The following is a 22685-nucleotide window of genomic DNA, read 5'->3' as shown; positions in this document are numbered from 1 at the left end:
ATGAGTAGTTTCCTAGAAGTAGGTGGCAGTAAGGGCAGGATCTTGCGGGTCCTGCGCATGAGCCCGAAGCAGGTGCCCGAGGTTTTGGTTGCTTGTGTTTTCATAGTAAGCTCTGGTTCGAGCCACACACCGAGTGTCTTAATTTCACGTTTCGGGGGGGGGGGGGATTTCCCCGAACACATCGGGCCAGAGTGCTGGAGGGATGGTCGTCCATTGTTTTCCTAGGAGCATCACCTCCGTCTTTGTCCCATTTAGTTTTAATGATGAGTTATTCATCCAGTTGTGAATTCCTGTAAGGCAGTTGGTCAGGTTGGGAGTACGGAGGTACAAAAGTGCAAAGTGCTAGAAAGGAATTCCCACTGACAAGCAATGACCCCCTAAAAAGCAGAGTATAACACACTCAGCGAACAGTAATACAATAATTCATTTTTTTTAAAAGTTAAAAACAATATCACAATTCAATTCAGTAAAACAATACTATTTCTTTCTTTATTTTTTTTTTAAGTCAGGTGAAGAGAACAGAGAGCCTACCAGCCCATCTATGACAACTTCGATGACAACAACCCTTACGAGGAACCCACACCCACCAGTATCCACACCACGCAGCCAAAACTGGACAACTGGACCGCCTTCAACAGCGAAGATACCTTAAAGAATATGGAGACAACCCACCTTGCGGCCCCCACGGACCCCTGCCCTCCCCACATATACCACAGAGTCACAGGCATCATCGCTCCGAGCTCCAACGAATCATCTATCGCTCCTTCGAGACCACCTCCTTCCCCAATGACTGGAGCACACAGAGATCAACACTCTCCGGAAAAAAACATCAGTGGACCCCAACGACCTTAAGAACTTCAGACCAATCTCCTTACTCCCACATCTGGCGAAAGTCATGGAAAAAGCAGTCAATAGACAACTCTCCTCCTTCATAGAAGAAAACCTCCTTGACCCCTCCCAATCAGGCTTCAGGAAGAATCACAATACAAAAGGGGGTGGTGATGGACGGCGCATCTGAATCAATCAAACACTCGCACCCAGTTAAAAGATCTGGGTTTGATCCATCACCGTTCTTTAGCCCACTCTGCCACCCCAGTTCAGACATGGCTATATGCAAATCAGTCTGACCCTGTGCCTCATGGGAACAGTCCAGCCCGAACTGCCAAGCCATGTCTTCCCTGGACCGGAAACAAGCTTCCGAGGACCGGTTTCGGGCATTCCAGACATCTTCAGCCCGGCTTGCTTGAATCCAGGGGCAAAGTGAGCAAGGGACTCACGTATGAGCATACCCTGCCACACTTATGGTGGCCAAAAGCAGTACAAAAGGGGGTGGTGATGGACGGAGCATCTGAATCAAACACTCACACCCAGTCAAAAGATCTGGGTTTGATCCATCACCGTTCTTTAGCCACTGTGCCACCCCAGTTCAGACATGGCTATATGCAAATCAGTCTGACCCTGTGCCTCATGGGAACAGTCCAGCCCGAACTGCCAAGCCAGGTCTTCCCTGGACCGGAAACAACCTTCCGAGGACCGGTTTCTGGCAATCCAAGAATCACAGCACAAAGACCATCCTTTTCGCCATGACATCTGCTCTCTCCTCGACAGAGGAGACTCTGTGGCCCTCATCCCCCTGGACCTCCCCGCCACCTTTCGACACAGTCTCACACCGCACCCTAGCCAGCAGACTCCACGACGCAGGAATCCGAAACAAGGGTCTCGACTGGATCCGCCCTTTCCGCTCCAGGAGAACGCAGAGGGTCAGACTCCCCCTTTCCTCTCAGGACACACAATGACCACCTGCGGATTCTCCAAAGGATACTCCATCAGCCCCGCCCAGTTCAACATCTACATGGCCCCACTAGTATCCATCATCAGATCACAAAGATTCAACATCGTATCGTATGCAGACGACACCAAACTCATCCACACACTATCCAACGAACCCAACATCTCCAGACACATCTTCCAAGTAGGAATGGAAGCAGTCACCAGGAGGATGAACAGCTGCCTACAAATCAACAAGGACAAAACAGAAGAGCTCATCATGGGCCCACACACCGATGCCTGGAACGACACCTCGTGGTCCCTTGACCTCTGGACCCCTCGCTCCCCCACAGACCATGCACGCAACCTCGGAATCATCCTGGACATCAAAATAGACCGCCAAATCAACGCTGTCACCTCTTCCTGCTACCACACCCTCTGCCTACTCCTTAAGACATTCAACTAGATTCCCTCAAACACAGGAAAACAGTCACCCATGGCCTCATCAGCAGCAGACTAGACTACAGCAATGCACTACGCCGGGATCAACAAAAACTGCCGCCAGACTAGTCCTCAATCTACCACGCCACATCAGCCAATAGCCACAGGTTACTACACTGGGTCAAGGTCGAGAAGAGATTCATGCAAGATTCTCAACCACGCCCACAAAGCCCTTCACAATACCCGCCTACATAAACCACCGCCTCTCGTTCCATGTCCCCATCACCACTCCCCAAAGATCTCTACGCTCAGCCCAGCTCTCTGGCAATGGTACAACCCATCAAGAAGTCCAGAGCAGGAGAACGCTCATTCTCCCTCCTCGCGGCCAGGGCATGGAACTCCCCCCTCTTGGCCTCCGACAGATGCCCACACGCTCCAGGTTCTTGAAGGGCCAAAAGACTTTGCTCTTTGGAGAACCACCGTGTACCACCTAAGAGCTACCACCAGCCCCCACCCCCCAGCGCCTTGAGACCGTTTTGGGTAAGTAGTGCGCTTTACAAACTCCTGATTGATTGATATACTTTAGTACAAGTGGAAATAGAAACATTAAGAGCACATTCTCAGCTTACTAATATCCTTATTTCAAATACATAAAGCAGATGTTCACATGAACCGAAAGTAATTTCATTAAACACATCTTGGAGATTACACATCACTAAATTATAAAAACTGCAAAGGGAAAACAATGAACGTGAATTCGGTGAGGAAATGGAAATACCAAAGCTGTGAAAATTAAATGCATTTATTACTTGGACTTAAGTAAACCATGGTACAAAAAGAAAACTAAATGCCTTAAATTTGCTCCACCTTTACCCAACTGCTCTGGGTTGAAGACAAGAAGTACACCATGGATTTTGGTTTGTTTTACATCAGGATGGCACCATAGTTGACAATATAACTAATAAAGATTTAAACTGTCAGCAATTCAACACATCTCTCGTGTAACATCCTCATATAAGACAAATGTGCATTTAATCAATGACTTACTGCAAAAGACAGATAAATGCTCATCAAGATAAAAGGATAGCTACCACCACCGGTTAACCATTGTCAGTCTCCACAATACGTGAAAGAAAGGTAGCAAACTACAGAAACCAAGTGCTGCCCAAAAATGTAATTTAACGCTTACCTGTCTTGGTGGCATTGACCACCTTATGAGGTAGGACATAAAATTCTGCAAGAAAATGTATCATCCAATATAATTTGTTAACTTTCACGGATGAGAAAATGCAGCACTCAAACTCATTTTGCAACAACAATAAAATTAACAATGGAAAGAGTTTCTTGCTAACAGACTGTCAGAAAAAGGAGCTTGTCAAGTATTGGTGAAATACGTGCTGCTGGTAAAAAAAGAGGAGACAAAGCAGTAGCCTTGAGTTAGGTCTGTCCTCATTTGCTCTTGTATTATGCAAACTCATTCAAGTTATCAAATTTCATATGCCTAATCCCCTTGTGTTTTTACTGCAATGCAATTGCTTAGGAAGTGTAGATAAGGTCATTCAGAAATTAACTAGTTGATGTGGACTAATTTCAGCATAATTTACTAATGCTCAGAAACAAACATCCCTACACCTAGCCATGCTGTCCCAAGACCCAAAACCTAAGCACAGTTAAAATGTTGCCTATGAGCAAATTATACAGCTTAAAGGTACTGATTTGATTTAAGCTTTCATACCACTGTATCAGATATCATACCAAAATAACATCAGAATAAAACATTTAACTTACTAGCTGCTGTTGCGACTGGTTGTGCAATGTTTGGAGGAGGTTTAAGTTTCATCAGTTCATTAAGACTGCTGCTTTTAAGCAAATCTTTCAGCTGGATTTGATCCTTAGCAGGTACAGTTGTTAGAGCATTCCTGACAGTAGGTGCTGCTGAAGTGGGCCGTGTAGTTGCACTGGTCTGAATAATTTTTGCAACAGTTATAGTCTGCCTGTTAGTCGACACAGGTGTTGTTTTTGTCATTACTATTGTATTTCCCAAGGTTGGAAGTTGGTTTATTTGATTCAGTACGAAAGTCGTGGTTGATGGCGGCTGCAAAAAAGAGGGAAAAATACATAAAAAAAAATACAAGGCATATTAAACGTTAACTCAAAGTAGACCGGATCTATAGATTCAAATTTCTACTAGAAACCTTCAGGAAATCACCTTAAAAACATTCAAATAAATTTGTTTTCTTAGCTCAAGAACTACTTCAGTAAATTTATCAAAACTGAGTTTCTGCACACCACAAAGATTCTTTGCGACATCTGCTCGCAATCTAAAATACATATTCTGCAGGGGTAATGCAAAGTTCCGTTTGAACGAATTCTATATAAAAAAATTTTTAAATAAGATTGCCAAGCATAGGGCTGGCTAGGTAAAGAGCAACTGTTGACAAAAGATAACACTGCAAGATTGATAAGCTAAAATGCTTAGTTTTTGACACAACCTGTATTGACTGCTACAATACTGAATCTACTGTCAGCTGAAGGGACTACAGGATTGACAGAGGAATTCAATGAAGCATGAATGACTGGGGAGGGGAATTATAAATTATATAGAGCAGTTTAAAAAAGCTGGTGCACTTGTGACAGAGTGAAATTAAAGGTGTGGTCAAAACGAATAGTTTCCTCATCTAGCAAGGGACACAGAGGTTCAGAAATACAGATCATAAAGTTGAGGAATGTGGTTCTGCACTTTAATTTTTTTTTTTTTTAAAAAAGAGGTTGTGAGGGAGTCAGGGGTCTTCCCTTAAAATGACCCAAAATGCTTTGAACCATCATAGAGGATTAATTAACATAGTAGGAAAAGTGGACATTATGAGGTATATCACAACCTGGAATGAAACCTACTAGCTAAACATGTAAACACTGGAAACAAGACAGAAAGTAGACAACATCTGGACTTGAGTAATCAACTAATGAGCCTTTGATTCTTAAGACAAAATTCTTAGTACCTGAGCTTCATTTGATTGAATATGCCGTTTCTTTCTGTTATACTTCACCAGACTTCATGGTCAAGCAAAACGAGAGTTGTAGAGCGTTACCACACAATTAAGTACAAAAACTGCATTGGTTCCTACTATACGTTAACAATGTACAAGTCAAATTTCTCATAGATTATAGCTTTTCTTAGGATCTTCCCTGGATTTAGTGACATTATCCTTTGGCTTTATATTCTATATGTACAAAAACTAGTTCCTTCTCAAAGTGGCAGCACTCTGGGGCCTGCAATTGAAAAATTAGCAGAGTCATGTTATCACAAATGAATGCAGGTGTAGAACAAACTAAATGGCAAGAACAATACAAAACTGCATCATGATAACAGCAAAGGCCTGCCCAACTAGGTGCCTCTGATACTCTGTGTCCCAAAGAACCCAATAGACTTAAGCCAGACACAAGACCCTTGATGAAGTCTCCAAAAACTATTTTTTATAGCATTACATCAAAAATGATTGCTTCAATTTCTCTACATTTCCCATTGTGGCCATCACAATTGTTTAACATCTAATAGCACCTCGACTATTTTAATGTTATCCCACTTTGCCCTCACGTAGAGTCAGGTTACTCGCTGCAATTAAACTAATATGTTGCAACCAGTCATCTACTGAACTGTGGATGTAAAGATTACATCACTCCTGAACTAGCTACCTTAAAAATTGCTGCAAGCTGAACACCTTAAATGAAAAGCCACTGCTATCAACACGCACTGCCTCCTAAGTACCAAATGTTCTGCTTTCAGTAACCCACAATCCTAGGTCATACACAGCTGGGTATTTGACAATGGAGTCAATTAAATATGCACACTTAAAAGGGAGAACAGTAATGCCCAGATTCCTTTAAATTGAATTCCCTTCCGAAATGTAGAATGACAACACTCTTTTTGGACCCAGCCGGTGGAGTTGCTTCTCTTACTTAGAGGGACGAGGCAGATTGTAAAAGGTAAGCTGGGTGATGGACTGGCCTACATGAAAGGGAGTGACCACCTTCAGTAGGAAGGAAGCTCTAGTGCGAAGGGCCACATTCTCTGGGAAGATGTTGAGGTATGGAGGCTTAGATGGCAAAGCCTGTGGCTCACTGACCCTCCAGGCAGATGTTATTGCCTCTAGAAAGACTGGATAGTGAGGGGCCTGATAAGACAACTGTGTAGCAGCACAGAGGGATAACACATTAGAAAAGTTAAGACAAAATGTAGGTGCCACTGAGGCATGATGGTGGTAACAAGTATTGGGGACCTATCAGAAATGTATCTATAATAGGAAGCTTGAAAAGCGATGGCTGATCTGTCAACAGAATAAATGCCAAGATGGCAGAAAAAACTGCCTTTTAATGTGACGAAAGCAGAGTCTTGCTGGGCAAGATAAAGAATAAACAGAAGGTTCTCAGGAAGAGAATCAACCCGTTTTTCTGCGCACCATGTCATAAACTTGCTGCAAAGACAGCCGTACAGAGTCTTGGTGATGAGACGCTTGGCTGCCAAGGGGACAGGTTTGGGTGAAGAACCCTCCCCTACTGCTGCAACAGAAGATCCTCCAGAAGGGGTGACCTGATGGAAGGAATGATGGCCAGTCCATAGCCAATAGTATGACTTGGGCCCGGTTGTTCCTGATCTTCTTGAGGACCCTGAGCAGGAGTGGTATGGGCGGAAAGGAGTACAAGGAGGCCTGAGCTCCACTCAAAATAAAATGCATCTCTGAGCAAGAGCAGAGTGTAAAACTTCTGAAACTGCATTCTCGGCAATGGCTAACAGATGCAGCTAAGGCTCTACCACTGTTGAGAGATCTTGCACCACCTCCAGATGGATATGCCATTTGCGATCTGCTAGGCATCTTTGGAAGAGTCTGCCCGCTCTGGCGTTCAGGGGTCCCGATAGGTGTTGAAAGAACATGGAAAATTCTGTGACGTTCCAGCCATGCCAAGAGATGCAGGGCCTCTGGACAACAGGTTATACGACCCCACCACGCCCTGTTTGTTGCAGTGCTAATTGGCCGTAGTGTGGTCAGTGAACACCTGCACTGGCCTTCCCTTGTAATGCCAGTCGAATTGCTCGGAGCTCCAACATGTTGATGTGGAGTCTGCATTTCGCCAGACACCGGAGGCCTCTGATCTCGATCGCTCTCTGATGGCTGCCCCAGCGCAAAAGTGATGCACCGGTTCGATTAGGTTTGGGGAAGGGAGAAGGGTCTGCAGCTGACGCAATCACGGTGCATTAATCACCACTGCACATCATTGCAGTGCCCTCCAAGATCTGGATCATGTCAGAGAGATTCACCATATGCTGCGATCAATGGAACTTCGAGTCTCACTGCTGAGCCCGCATAAGCCATGGGGCATGAGTCAAGCAGGATGCAGAAGGCCATGAGGCCCAGCAGCCTCACTCAGTCTCACCGAAATCCAAATGGAGAATCAATATCATTGCATGAATATCCTGGACTCTCAGTTCGAGAGGAGAAACCCAAAACTGCACTGTGTCCAGATCAACTTGAATGAAAGTGAGAGTTTGAGAAGGGGTCGGGTGCGACTTCGGCTCTCTGATAGCGAAACCAAGCGAGTACAGAAGGTCCAACTTAGTCTGGAAGTGGGATACAACAGCTTGGGATGAGCCGCATTCTGCAGCCAGTCGTCAAGATAGGGAAAGACTGGCACTTTCCACAGATGCGCCGCAACCACCATCATCACCTTGGATAATACAGGAAGGGTGCTGGTAAGGTCATAAGGGAGCACAACTGAAGTGCTTGTGACCTACTGTGAACCACAGGTAACATCTGTGGGCAGGGAGTATGAGAATGAAGTACGAGTCCTGAAAGTCAAACGCTACTATCCAGTTTCCCGGGTCCAGGGCAGACTGGACTTGAGCAAGTGTGAGCATTTCTTCTTTTTCAGGAAGAAATTGAGAGGGTTCAGGTCTAGGATAGTATGAAGGCATCCATCCTTATTGGGCACCAGAAATGGCAGGAACAGCAACCACAACCTACTTCTGATGCCAACACACTCTCTAGGGTACTCTTGGCCAAGAGAACCGCCACTTCCTGGTATATTAAGGAGATCTGGTCCTCCATCAGCCTGTAGCTAGTGGGTGACATTGGTGGAGGGGTAGTTGCAAAGGAGAGGGAGTAGCTCCTGTGGGCAATCTGGAGAACCAAGCAGTCGGATGTTAACATCCTACAGCAGTACAGGTGGTCATGTAACCTGCCACCCACTTGGTGCCCATGATGGTCGGGGGGCAAACGAAAGAGGCTTGGAGGCTGTGGCTGCATGGTAAAGAGGTGGACTGGCTCAACCTCTACATATCAAACCCACAGGGCCTGTGGGTCCCGCTTCTTTGGCCAGGCTAGTGCTGTGAAGCTTGTGTGCTGTGGTGCCTGGTCGGGAAGAGACATGGCTGAAAGCCCCTTCTATGGCCGCGAAAGACAGACTGTGGTTGGCAAGGGAATGTGGAAAGGCCCAAGGACCTGGCTGTAGCTCTGCTGTCCCTGAAGCGATTTAGCGCTGAGTTAGTCTCGTCTCTGAAGAGAAGGAAGCCATCAAGGGAGAAGCACAAGTTACTACTTGTGTAACAATATATCTGTAAGAGACATTAGTTAGTGATAGATTCCTTACCTTAGAATATCCCCAGGCGTCAGACTGGATCCGGAAATGTTTGTGTAGCAATACTCCTGAGTGTCGGTAGGCGAAGTCCACGGCTCCGCGTCCGTCGTCGGCGTCGTTAGCGCCGGAATGACATCTGAGTACTTAGACGCCGCCCATGCGCGCTGACGTCAGTTCTGATACACAGCTTTTCCGCGCCAGATACGCAGAGCCATGATGGAACCAACACTGGTGCCATGAAACTAGGGCCCTGAAAGGGGATGACCTTAACCCTAGATATCGGTTCGCAGAACGGGGAGGATGGGTGGGTCGGTAAGGAATCTATCACTAACTAATGTCTCTTACAGCTATATCGTTACACAAGTAGTAACTTGTGCATCTGAAAGATACACGTTAGTGATCGATTCCTTACCTTAGAATAGATACCCCAGCAATACCAACCCCGTTGGTGGGTCTGCAAACCAATAATCACACCAGAAAGTCCTGGAGGACGGAACGGCCAAAGAAGCCATCCCTCCGGACTTGGCTGTCCAGGCAGTAGTGTCTTGCAAACGTGTGCAGCGAGGCCCACGTAGCTGCCTGGCAAGGGCACTCCTCGGCCCAGGGCAGTTGTAGTCGCCGTGGCCAGAGTAGAATGAGCCCGCAATCCAGCAGGGGGCTCCTTTTTGGCCATGGAGTAACATGCCTGGATACACAAGATGATCCACCACGAGATGGTCCTCATGTGCACCGCATTTCCTTTCTTAGCGCCCACGTAACCAACAAAGAGTTGGTCATCCACCCGGAACTGTGGTGTGCGATCTAGGTAGTTAGAGAGCGCACGTTTTGGGTCCAGACGGTGGAGCCTCTCCCTCTTTCGAGGGATGCGGAGGCGGAAAGAAGGTGGGCAAAGTAATGGACTGCCCGATGTGGAAGGCCGTGACAACCTTGGGCAGAAAGGAAGGTCTTGTCCGCAACACAACCTTGTCCGGATGAACAGAGAGGAAAGGAGATGTAGAAGAAAGAGCCTGGAGCTCACTCACTCTCCTGGCAGAGGTGATGGCAACCAGGAAAGCAGTCTTCAAAGTAAGAAGACGGAGAGGACAGTTATGGAGCGGCTCAAAGGGAGCACACATTAAGTAAGTAAGTACAAGATTCAAGTCCCACTGGGGCATCACGAAGGGAACATGTGTGTGATGCCCTTCAGAAACCTATTTACAATGGGGGACTTGAATAAGGATGGCTGATCAGGTAGCCGTAAGAAGGCGGAAAGAGCAGAAAGGTACCCCTTGAGAGAGCCCAGAGCAGAGCCCTGCCGGGCATGGGAAAGAAGAAAGAGAAGAACCTCAGAAAGGGGTGCGGAGAGTGGGTCCACAGCCTTTGCTGTGCACCATGCCACAAATCTGTTCCACCTGCAGGCGTATACCGACTTTGTGGAGGGACACCTGGCTGCCAGAATGAGGTCACAGACTTCGGGAGGCAAGTCAAATGGCCTCAACTGTCGCCCCTCAATCTCCAAGCTTGTAGGTGGAGACTGGACAGGTTCGGGTGCAGAACCGTCCCCTGCTGCTGTGACAGAAGGTCCTCCCGAAGAGGCAGACGAATCGGGGGGGATCGACTGACATGCTGAGTAGCTCGGGATACCAGTATCTTCGTGCCCAGTATGGAGCCACAAGGATAACCTGGGCCAGGTCGCGCCTGATCTTCTTCAGCAGTCTGGGCAGAAGTGGTATAGGCGGAAAGGAGTACAACAGACCGCAACTCCACTCGCGACGAAAAGCGTCTGGAAATTCCAACGCGCAGAACTGATGACATTGTGCGTTCTCTTCTGTGGCAAATAGATCTAACCAAGGCTCTCCCTAAAGCTGAAAGAGGCCTTCAGCCAATTCAGAGTTCAGACGCCATTCGTGATCCATCATGCACAGACGGCTGAGTTCGTCCGCCCTGGTATTCAGAGAGCCTGCCAGGTGTTGAACCACCAGGGTCACGCCCTGATGTTCCAGCCACTGCCAGAGGCACAGAGCCTCCTGGCATAGGGTCCACGATCCCACCCCGCCCTGTTTGTTGCAGTACCACATGGCGGTGGTGTTGTCCGTGAACACCTGCACTGCACTCCCCCGGACAGAGGGGAGGAATGCCTTCAGTGCTAGACAAATCGCCCGCAGCTCCAACAGGTTGATATGGAGCCGGGACTCCGCCGGAGACCTGAGGACTCTGATCTCCGCCTCTCCCATGTGGCCTCCCCAGCCCTGGAGGGGCGCGTCCGTCACAACCACATGCTCCGGATGGGGTAGGGAGAGGGATCTGCCAATGACCCAATCGCGGTCCGTGAGCCACCACTGCAGTGGTCTTGCAGTGCCCTCAGAGATCAAGACATGATCGGACAAGTTGCCCTGATGCTGGGCCCACTGAAACTTCAGGTTCCACTGCAGAGCCCGCATCCGCCACCGGGCGTGATGCACCAGGAGGATGCAGGAGGCCATCAGCCCCAGAAGCCGCAGCGTCAACCTCACCGAGACTCGGGATAAAGGCTGAAAGATTGGAATCAGCCTGTATATCCCGAACCCGCTGTTCGGGTGGGTAAACCCGAAACTGCGCAGAGTCGAGAACCGCTCCAATGAAGAGGAGCTTCTGAGAGGGACACAGGTGCGACTTCGGCACGTTGATGGAGAACCCCAGCAAGTGCAGGAGGTCGGCCGCAGTCTGAGGTGGCTGACGACTGTCTGGGGCGAGCCCGCCTTCAACAACCAGTCGTCGAGGTAGGGGGAAGACTGACACCCCTAACCTGCGCAGATGAGCTGCGACCATCGCCATCACCTTCGTGAACACCCGTGGGGCGCTGGTAAGGCCGAAGGGGAGCACGGTAAATTGAAAGTGCTCTTCGCCTACCATGAACCGCAGGTAACGCCGGTGGGCCGGCAGGACGGGGATGTGAAAATAAGAGTCCTGCAAGTCCAACGCTACCAGCCAGTCTCCAGGGTCTAGGGCAGCTAAGACCTGAGCCAAAGTCAGCATCTTGAACTTCTCCTTCCGGAGGAAGCCGTTGGCGTTCCGTAGGTCCAAGATAGGGCGTAGGCCCCCTTTGCCCTTCTTGGGTACCAGAAAGTAGTGGGAGTAACAACCACACCATACTTCTGGCCCAGGAACGCGCTCAATGGCACCCTTGGCCAAGAGGGCCGTGACTTCCTCTTGCAGAAGCACCAAGTGATCCCCGACACGCGGTGGAATTGCGGTGGCATGGCTGGAGGGGTCGCCTCGAAGGGGAGGGAGTAGCCCCTTAGGATGATCTGCAGCACCCACCTGTCCGACGTGACAGTGCGCCAGTGGGAGAGGTGATGGCGAACCCTGCCTCCCACAGGCGTCACATGGGCCTGAAAACTCGGAAGGTTTTGAGGCAGGTGCTGCGGAGGGAGGTGTGGACTGGCCTCGCCGTTGTCCCCGACCGCCGCCACGGCAGTTACCACGGCCGCCACCGCGCTGTAGAACATTCTGCGGCGCGTGGCTGGCAGCACGTGTGTGGCCACGAAAGGAGCGAAAGGCACCCGATTGCTGGCGTGTGGCCGAGAGGCCCAAGGACTTGGCCGTAGCCCTGGAATCCTTAAAACGCTCAAGCGCATGGTCTGCCTTGTCGCCAAAGAGGCGACGGCCATCGAACAGCATGTCCAGAAGTGTGGCCTGGACATCGGCCGAAAAGTTGGCGGACCTCAACCAGGCGTGGCGTCGAACCGCCACCGTCGTTGCCATCGCCCTGCCCAGTGAGTCCGTGGTATCCAGCCCACACCGGATGGAATATTGCGCTGTATCTCGGCCCTACGCAAGGGTTTGGGCGAGATTAGACCTGACCTCCTCCGGGCATTGTGGCAGCACGTCCGCAACCGCGTCCCACAGTGTGTGGGTGTAGTGGTCCAAGAGACAGGCGGTATTGACAGAACGCAGCCCTAAGCTTAGGGACGAGAACACCTTCTTCCCGAACTGTTCATATCTCTTGGATTCCCGATCGCGCGGGGCCGACGGGAACGCGGTCTGGGAAGTGGAGGCCTGGATAACCAGGCTCTCGGGGTGGGATGGGTGGACAGAAAACAAGGGTCGCCCGGGGCCGGGCGGTAGCGTCTGGCCACGTTCCTATCCACAGGCGGGCCTGTGGCGGGTTTGGACTACATTATATGTAGACCCCTCCTCCGAAGCCACGGTCGGAGGGGAGACAAATCCAGTGTCTGGCGAAGTGTCAATACCACTGGCCTCCCCAAGCTCATATGTCCAGTCCTGTTGAGACTGGCACTCCAGTGCCAGAGGGTCCTCAGACCCATCCCAATCTTCCTCGCCACCCGTCGCCTGTAAAACAGGATTAACAGACGGGGCCTCCTCATGGAAATAAAAATCTCCAAAGGCCGTCGGAAGCGGCGCTGTTTCGGCACCAGAGTCAGACCGAAGGGAACATTGGGGGCGGCGTCCACAGTGGGCGCCAGGGGCGACACCCGTGGGGTCGGCGCCGGCAAGGTCGTGAGGTCGACCGGCGACGACCCGGATCCAGGAGCGGATTCGGTGAGGTCCTGCGGCGCCGGGGCCAAAGTCGCTGGCGGTGCCGGGGCCGAAGCACCCGGCGGCGCCGGGGCCGAAGCACCCGGCGGCGCCGGGGCTGAAGCACCCGGCCCGCTAAGGGACTCCAGCCGGGACCGTTGGGCCCGGACCCCCCCTGAGGGAGGGACCTCATGGCCATGAGGTACCGCTCGATCTCCTCCGGCGTCCCGCCGTGCCCAGGGACCCTGAGGTGTGGGGCAGGCGGCGACGCTTGCGACTCCCTCTGAGCCGCGTGGGCGGTGTCGCCCGAGCCCCCGGCCGCATCGTGCGAGCGTCGGGGTGGGTCGGAGGAACGATGACGTCTCTCCGACCTCTCATGCCTCTTACCTGAGGACTTGGATCCTGACAACCGATGTCCACTCCCGGAGCTGCGATGACTCCGACCCCGCGACCGGTCCCTCGACCTCCCGTGGTACCGGGACCGGGACCTGGAACGGCGCAGGGCCGACTGCCGGAGCTAGAGTCGCTTCCGCCTAGCTTTAGACGTCGGGGCCCGGCAGTCGGAGCAGGTGCGGTCGTCGCGGTCGAGGCCTAAGCACTTCAAGCACCGGCGATGGGGGTCCGTAACCGACATCAGTCGGTCGCACTTCGAACAGGGTTTGAACCCGGGCATCCCTACCGGCACCGATAGAGTCGAAGACTCGAGGAAAGAAATGATCAAAAAGTTTAGTCAAAAAGGACTAGGGGTAGAGCTTCTCCGGATCTGCGCTAGCTGGCGCGGAAAAAAGAAGAACTGACGTCAGTGCGCATGGGCGGCGTCCAAGTACTCCGACGACGTCATTTGTGCGCCAACGACGCCGACGACGGACGCAGAGCCGCGGATGACGCCTACCGACGCGCAGGGGTATTGCTACACAAAAAATTCCGGATCCAGTCGGATGCCTGGGGATATTCTAAGGTAAGGAATCTATCACTAACGTGTTTCTGTCAGATCGGGACATCCGAAGAAAAGCCAATGTTCAGAACATGTCCTGGCCCCAAAGGGACACAGAAGTTTAACCCCCTCTGCCTAATGAGTCGGTTGCATCCATCCCACAAAGTATGGCGAACTTAGCTGCGTCCCTCCCATCAGCAATAGATTGGGAAATTATGGCTCAGGACTCTTCCGGCCATTGGCAGCACCTGCGAATCCCAGAAGGAATGCGGTGCTCACCAACCGAAGTGCCAAGCTGTAGAAGAAAACATCTTTCCCAAGGTATCCAACCTCTTGGATTTCCTGTCCGGTCGAGTGGTAGGATATGCGCCAAGATTTAGTTTTTAAGTGGAAGTTTGGAGCACACAGCTCTCCAGGATGGGGTGTTGATTGAGGAAGGTGGGGTCACATGGGACGGTTAATGGGCATTTGTCCTATTCACCTGCTCTCCTGTGCAAGGCTTGGATCAGGGCCAAGTAGGGCACGCATGAGGATATCATTGAAAGTGAGAAGCGGTTCGGAAGGAGTAAAGCCCAGCTGAAGCACATCCATCAAGACGTTTGTCTTGACAGCCACAGAGGTAAGCAGAAAGTCTAGGACCTTGATTGCCCTCCTCACCACCAATGCAAATGAGGCTCCCAACTCCAAAGCCACGGTAGGAGAGACCAAGCAAGTACCTGGGAAGGTGTAGAGTCCACTGGCATCCACAAAATCCTCACACCAGTTGTCCGTACTGCGGTCTAGGGGGCTGGTATTCATAAGGGTCCAGTTGGCCCTCTTAATCTTCTTCAAGTCCTAGCCCATAAGATTACGACTCAGGCTTCGGTCTGGATAAATGAGTTTTATATAGCGCTAGCTAGACCCGGAGGTGTCAGAGCTCTTTACATGAGGTTAAACAGTGTTACAAAGTTAAATCGGTTACAAGAGCTTAGCATCGAAAAGGAAAAACCCTGTTGCACAATTTCATCTGTTGCTTGAGCATTAAATAACATAAAACAAGGGTAATGGGGTAAAGTAAAGGGGACTGAATGCAGATCAGGTCTCAGCAGACCGGCCAAGGAGTGAAAGAACTACAGGGGACACCAGAAAGTCAGTCAACAAACCGGTAGGGTTATTCGTGATCAACCAGAGCCGGAATCCCTCACTGCGTCGGGTTGCAATTGGAGATGGAACGGGTCCAAGGGAGCGGGCGAAAAAGGTCCCTCACCGTGATCAACAAGGAGAGGGGTGAAAGGTGACCCAAGAGGTAGTCAATTTAGGGCAATGGTCAATCCAGCAGTACAAGGCGCTAACCAGCAGGGTGAACCAGTCTGGGGGGCTTTTAAACCTGCAAACTGGAGGATCCAGGACATGGACCGCAAATACCTCACCACAAAATGGGGGGACGGAGGGCAAACAAACATCCAGTCGAAAAGGCCAACAAAAAAAACATGCCACAGGAGCAAGTCTGAGTGGGGAGGTTGTTCACCAGATCTGGATGGAGGAAGGCGGGAGGTCATCGATCCCTCACGAGTCGTCAAAATCAGGGGAAAGTCAGCACGGGCACCCAGGTAGCAGCCCCGGAAGAGGAAGGCAGATGCGGGGTCAGGAGGGCACGTCAACAAAGAGAAGGGAAAACGAACACTGTGGTAAGGGCAGCCGAAATGGCCTTCACAAGACTGCTAAGTCAGGGGAAACAAGACCCACGCAACTGTGCCGCAGCCCCGGCAAAGGCACAGCAGGACGCCAGGCAACCTCGGCACAAGTCCGGAAGGCAGGCGACGCCCAGGAGGGGTGATCCCCAGTCACCACCCAAGCAGTCACCAATGCAGTCCAGCCAGACATTGGCAGCGATGAACAGGATCAGCAACCGGCAGACACTCTGGTCCACTGGATGGCGGGAAGACTCAGCGCTGCTGCACCCCCACCGGCAGTCATCAGCAGAATCATGGTGTTTCAACAGAAAGGCGGGGGAGAGGCAAGGATGAACAGTGCCCGATGTCCGGCTGGGTAGGTGACAGCTGAGGCGGGGACCAGAGCAGATTCTCGTCTATTGCTGACTGGGGAGCTCCACCAGGCATCGGCCATGTGGCTCCGGCTCCGTGGCCAGAACATGGATCAGGTTTCGTTCTAAGATCTCAAACCTAAATGCGGGAGATTGGAGAGATGAGGACCGTAGTCCAACATGACCCCAGGTGAGTAAAAGGTTCAAAGGAGGGGGTAGAATATCAGGAGATTTGAGCCAAAAAAGGCAATCTCTAGCCGGGAGCTCCCAGCCAGAGCTCCTCCCCTGTCAGCCATCTTGGACCTGTACAAATGGATGCAATACCTCCAGTCAGTGCTGGCGACGCCCCTCTGGCTCCATGTCTGAGTCGGGGATAAGCAGCGCCGTGGAAGGTCGAAGTGGACCAGCACTGATCAGCCCTTGGATCCAAGGAGCCCTGACTGGTGCCAGGGGCGAACCCAACCAGCAGAAATCCAGTATGGGCCCCTTCCAAACCTCTGGTGCACGAAGGCACGCCAGCAGGGGAGACTGGCAGCACAAATATGGGTATGAGCTAACAACTGGCGGAGGTTGCTCCAGCTCACTCTGGGAGGCACAGAGACCGCTCAAGCTCCACCACAGAACCAGGCCTTGAATGCAGGCATTTCTGTGACTTATCAAATGCCTTCGACGAATGAGTTCTTTTTGTGGGACTTATCCAAACGCCTTTGACTGCGACAAACATTGATGACTCTGCGACCAATCATGGGACCTTCCTCTTGATCAAGACTCTCGCACTTAGAGTAGCAAGGAGATTCACGATTTGCTCCCTGAAGGCTTTGTTTTTTAGTATATACAATGGTTCAGTCGGGTATGAGACCTGATTGCTTCAAACTATGTATGAATCATTCAACATATACATTGGCCATGGTCATGTCAATTAGCATGTCCTCCAGAATAAATCCTTAAATGCAAATCCAAACAAAAAGACAGGGTAATTATAGGTTTTAATCACTAAATTAGTTTTCATTCATAGGAACCCTGTGATATTGCATAGAGAGTAAATCAATAATCAAAATACTTTATAATGAACGGCGCATCAGTTACAGTGGGTGTAATGCGACATATTGTGCACAAGTGAAAGAAACACCGTGATTTATATACAAGTGAGTGAGGAACGTAGGAGAGCAAGGGAAAACACTCTTCAGGGCCAGTTGTACTGTTTGGTAATTATTTAGTCCAGTGTGCCACATCAGTTGGTTTAGGTTTGCTGGATTTTCATAACTGGTCCAATGACGTTTCAACCCTGTGGACACCTTATTTGTGGGTCTAGTGCGGGTCTTCTTCAGGACAGGGGGAGGGGTAGTGATATTGCGCCGATTAGATAGGAACGCCATCAGGAGTGGATTTGCATGAAGCTATTAATTAAAAGAGGATTCTTAAAAGGCTTAAAATTGTAGGGAGCTACTAGTTGATTAAGCACTCACCTAATGGTCCTTTATTAGTTGGACGGTTGGGGTAATTACGAATATTCTCCCGTTAGGTTTTCTGCTTTTGGAATGATCAATCTGTTGGGTATAACGCAAGCGTAAGGGATTAGACAGTCGCTGTCTTTTGACCTACTTAAATGGAGAGGAATTGGCCCCACCTACTTGCACTCACCCTATTAGAGGAAGTTGTGTCATGTGTATACACTCTTCAGAAAAAGCTTGTTTCCTTAGGAAGATCCTTGTGAGTTAACTACAGCCGCATATTTCGTGATCCGAAAAGTGAAGGGGTGGCCATCAGTTTAATATTTGTGTTGTATACTGCGGTGTTCTAGAAAGGCCGATTGAATGAGACGGCCGCCCTGGTAGAGAACGGCCACCTCTACAAAAGCCCGACAGATGAGCTGCTCGTCTCACCTGATTAAGTGGTATGTGCGTCTATGAATGGGCCCACCAGCGATCTCTGTGTAGCCATGTTTGCTGGGCAGGAATCAATCCAACAGAGACACCACCAGTGTAAACTGGTTTTGTAATCGAGGACGTTTCTGGTTGCTAGGATACCAGACGCCTGGGCTTCCAGTTACGTAAAAACCCCATGCCGTCACTGCGCTGGGTTAGCTGCCTCGAGGACGTTTCTGGTTGCTATGATACCAGACGCCCAGGCTTCCAGTTACATAAAGCCCCATGCCTTCACTGCGCAGGGTTACCTTCCTCGAGGACGTTTCCTCGTTGCTAGGTTACTTTGAATCCGGGCTACCGTTGCGTGCAGCCTCATGCCGTCACGGCGCTTGGTTGCTAAGCAATGTCTAAGCGTCACGTGCACTATTACGCTATGGAGAGTGGCCACTTCTGCCTACATTCCCAATCAGTTACCATACCATTATGAGTAAAAAAAAAATATGGAAAAAAAAAAAAAAAAAAAAAAAAAAAAAAATTCGGAAAAGTCATTATGGACAAAGTTACCCTGCAATTTGTTTTCTCTGAGCGGATTGGGGCTGTGTATGAACGCACTCTAAATTACGTTAATTAACACATATGGTGTATGGGAAGTCAGGGAAGGAAGTGTGACATTGCATTCTTACAATATATTTGAGAAACATAGTCACACTGCATTTCAAATACGTTGTTTGCATAGCCATTCGATTTAAACAGTTTTAGTAATCTTCATCGAGACGTGTAAGTACAGGTTAATACATACTGGGCCCACTTGGTGTAAAATATTATATTAAATTAAATTGCAACACCCAGCCGGCCAACTGGCAATAGTTTACAGTCAGGACTGTACAAGTAGCCTTATATTAACAATACTAAGCGGCCGCGCATTGATAGCTCAAAAATGTGCGTCAATAGTCAAGGTATATGACATTTCTTTTGAACAGTGTTTGAACAAGAGTACAAAAAATCCTGTACACAGACTTGCTATAGTATTAGTGCTGTTTCTGCCCAGTCAGTCTTGATTGTAGGAACGGATAAGGTCAGGCTATGCTATGTGATAGTTCTATAGGGGGCATATAGGTTACAGTTGCCCCATTCGTCTAGCCGTCTCTTCTCTTTCATGAAGACCTCGCTGTACTGTATTGAGAGAATGTATCCACCTGCACTCTTTGTAATGGAGACTTGGAGATGGATCCTCCTCTGGTGCCGGGGATTACTTTCTCCACCACCCTCCACTTAATGTCCTCTGGTTTATGCCTAGGAGTATTATAGTGTTCCACTAGGGGTGCACCCAGAGTGTTGCATCCTAGTCTACTCATATGTTGTAAAATCCTTGTCTTTATCTTTTGCATTGTCTGACCGATATAGACTAATGCACACGGGAAAGTGATGGCATAGATGAAATGGGAGCTGTTGCACTTGGTGAAGTGTGCCAGCTTATATGTTTTGGTGTTGTGCGTAAAGCGTGACCCTTCTTGGCAAAAGTCACAGGCTTTACAATTCCCACATTTGTGATGCCCACCCACAGGTGGAAGGTTCAGAATGCTGCTCAAGTCTGGTTGTCTGGGGGTTCCAGAAATGCTTTGACTACTTAGTCTTTTGCATTCCTTCCTCGCTTAAAGGCAAATAACGGTTGTTGTTCCATCTGTAATTCGCTTGCCACCACGTTCCAGTACTTTTTATAGTCTTCTTGATGTCAGTACTCCTTGTATTGTATGTGGTCACACACACAATGCCACTGGTCTCATTCGATTTCTCTTTGGTCTCTAGTAGCTGATCTCGTGGTTGGTACCAGGCACGTTTCTTGGCGCGTTTCAATAATCCTGATGGGTAACCACGCTTCCCGAGTCTCGTCGTTGAGTCATCTGCTTCGCAGAAAAAATCTTTTCTCTGGGAACGGTTCCTTCTCAGTCTAAGGTACTGCCCATAGGGAAAGTTATCCCTCAAGTTCCTTGGATGATGAGAGCCATACATTAACAGTGTGTTCCTTTCCATAGGTTTGCGATATAAATCAGTGTACAGCAATCCATTGTCAGCCTTAAAAGTCAGGTCCAAGAAGTAAATTAATTCCCTACTTTGGGCCATTGTGAACTGAATATCAGCGCTCCTATTGTTTAACCATGTGTGTAATTCGTTCAACTCCGACTCATCCCCTGACCATATCATCAGCACATCGTCTATGTACCTTTTCCATATATGGATCTTGTCAAGATAAGGGTTTGGCCAGGTCATACAGAGATTATATATATATATATATATATATATATATATATATATATACACACATACACACACACATATATATCTCTAGCAGCCCGTCCCGACGTTGTCCGGGTATGAAATAGAATGCGTTTAATGTGACACGCTCATTCGCGTGTGCCCCCGCTTGAGGGCCATCGGCGACAGTTTAACAATTAGAATTGTGTGAGTCTTGAATGATTGTTTCCCGCTGTAAACACCCATTATTCCGCAACTTTCTTTCCGCATACTTTCATTACGAAAGTACCAGGACTCCGCAATGTCATAACGTATGGCATTACATTTTATATGCTTTTACCATGCATACATTTACAACGAAATTCGTGAGTGCTGAATCCCCTAAGATCTCGTTTTTGAGTTCTGCGATCTCCTGTGTGAGTTTCTTCACATATTCGATGGCCGTCTCTACTCCAAGCACCATCCAGTGCCTGGAGCAGTTGTTTGCCACGTAGCTAAAACCTTCTCGAAATTTAGGCACGTCTATAAAGATAGCCGGTTTGTTGCGTATCTGGAGGCCCTTTGGTATTATATTGGCTTCCAGATATTTAGTCAGCACATGCCCATGAAGGCGCGATCTAATTAATTTCTTCTCTAGTCGCTCTAACTTTGTTAACTTAGCGCTAAGGCCAGCGTCTGATGGTAATGTATCGTTTCCCCAAAGTAAATTAGAGGCCTCTTGTTCAAGGATTAATCTGGCTATGTACTCCTCACTGTAAGACAAGGTTTCCTTGTCGGACATATTCATGTGTACATCAATCAGAACACAACAACTGCTCAGTCAACAAACAACAATAATGTATACATCAGTCAGAACAATACAACTGTTCAGTCAACAAACAACAATAAATCAGAGTAAAAAACCTTTGCAAGTATTCACCTGCACTTAGTAAATCAAGTTATTATGGGGTAACCTGGTATCCCTCAGAACCTGGGCAATATAATTTAGTATATACAATGGTTCCATCGGGTATGAGACCTGACTGCTTCAAACTATGTATGAATCCTTCAACATATACATTGGCCATGGTCATGTCAATTAGCATGTCCTCTAGAATAAATCCTTAAATGCAAATCCAAACAAAAAGACAGGGAAATTATAGGTTTAATCACTGAATTATTTTTCATTCATAGGAACCCTGTGATACTGCATAAAGAGTAAATCAATAGTCAAAATACTTTATAATAAATGGTGCATCAGTTACAGTGGATGTAATACAAGTGAGTGAGGAGGGTAGGAGAAGGCTTTGGGCTGCTCGGTACGACAATCAACGCAGGCCTTGGCACTGTGTTTGCACTCAGGACACTAGAAGTAGACTAGGTGTGGATCAGACACTGACATTTGACTGAATACCAGCCTTCCTTGTGGACATCCCTGCCACACCAGAAGACAAGGTTTAGAAAAAATGTTAAAAAATAAAACACTTTGATAAAAGGTCGTAAAAGGTCAGTCAAAAAGTGAAGGGGCTAAGAAAGAGGTCTGTGCCTGTGGTGCCAGGCTCGAGAAAAAGGTGCTTCTAAGCCCCAGATCGAAGATGCGACTATTGGTCAGTTGGCTGACCCAGCTATTTTAGCACCACGGCCACAAAAGTTAAAGTAGCCCCTTGATGAACTACAAACTCCTAAAAAACTTGGATGAATAAGCTTTCTCCGAAGCTAACAAAAGTGGAAACATATATAGATAGCCCTTAAAAGATTTTATTGTAATATCATTCCTTTGTGATTGTGAAATGTGTACTGTTACTGTAATATCACTAATAAAAATAATTGTACAAAAAAAGTTGGAGTCACTTGTCCTGGCAAGTCAGTAGCCACTCGCAAGTAATCGCTACCGACCATCAGCGTGCAACCAAGAAGATCTCCACTCCACACCAGTTTTCACCGTAATCTTGAGTCTCAGCAGAGTGTGGACACTAGCCCTCACCAAGGATATCCTTAGACCCACTGTGTCCAGAGACCAGTAGCCCAGCCGCATTTTGACTTCTACTGGCCCAAAGAGGACTTCAAGGAACTCTGACCGCTGTGGCCAAAGTCACCCCACCGTAGCTGTGGACTCAGGAATAAACCCAGAAAGGCCCCAGTCAACCGCACAACACCCAGAGCATCTTTCAGCATTTGGCATCCACAGCATCAGGACCACTCTATTGAAGTTTATTGTAGTCTTGATGTAAAGAGTGGGACTGGACTTGAGACTGCTTTGGTGACCAGCTAACTGTCCAAATGTGCCTTATTGCCG

At 48.9% G+C, this 22685-nt stretch overlaps 1 protein-coding gene across 4 annotated transcripts in view; it reads right to left on the bottom strand.

Moving 5' to 3' along the window:
- Nucleotides 1–22685, bottom strand: part of LOC147667205 (protein strawberry notch homolog 1-like) — a 273523-nt gene that overhangs the window by 98492 nt on the left and 152346 nt on the right. For 3 of the 4 annotated variants that reach the window (XM_086948853.1, XM_086948851.1, XM_086948854.1), the window contains 2 exons: nucleotides 3997–4303; nucleotides 3398–3442 (listed from right to left, as the gene is read on the bottom strand). In XM_086948853.1, coding sequence (XP_086804979.1) covers nucleotides 3398–3442; nucleotides 3997–4303 — 352 coding nt within the window. The remainder of the gene's footprint in view (nucleotides 1–3397; nucleotides 3443–3996; nucleotides 4304–22685) is intronic. The other variant, XM_086948852.1, reaches the window with a different exon arrangement.

Source organism: Lissotriton vulgaris, unplaced genomic scaffold (assembly GCF_964263255.1).
Source record: "Lissotriton vulgaris unplaced genomic scaffold, aLisVul1.2 SCAFFOLD_2906, whole genome shotgun sequence".
NCBI lineage: Eukaryota > Metazoa > Chordata > Amphibia > Caudata > Salamandridae > Lissotriton > Lissotriton vulgaris.
The sequence above is the reverse complement of the archived record's forward strand: the minus strand, read 5'-3'. Positions and strand labels throughout refer to the sequence as shown.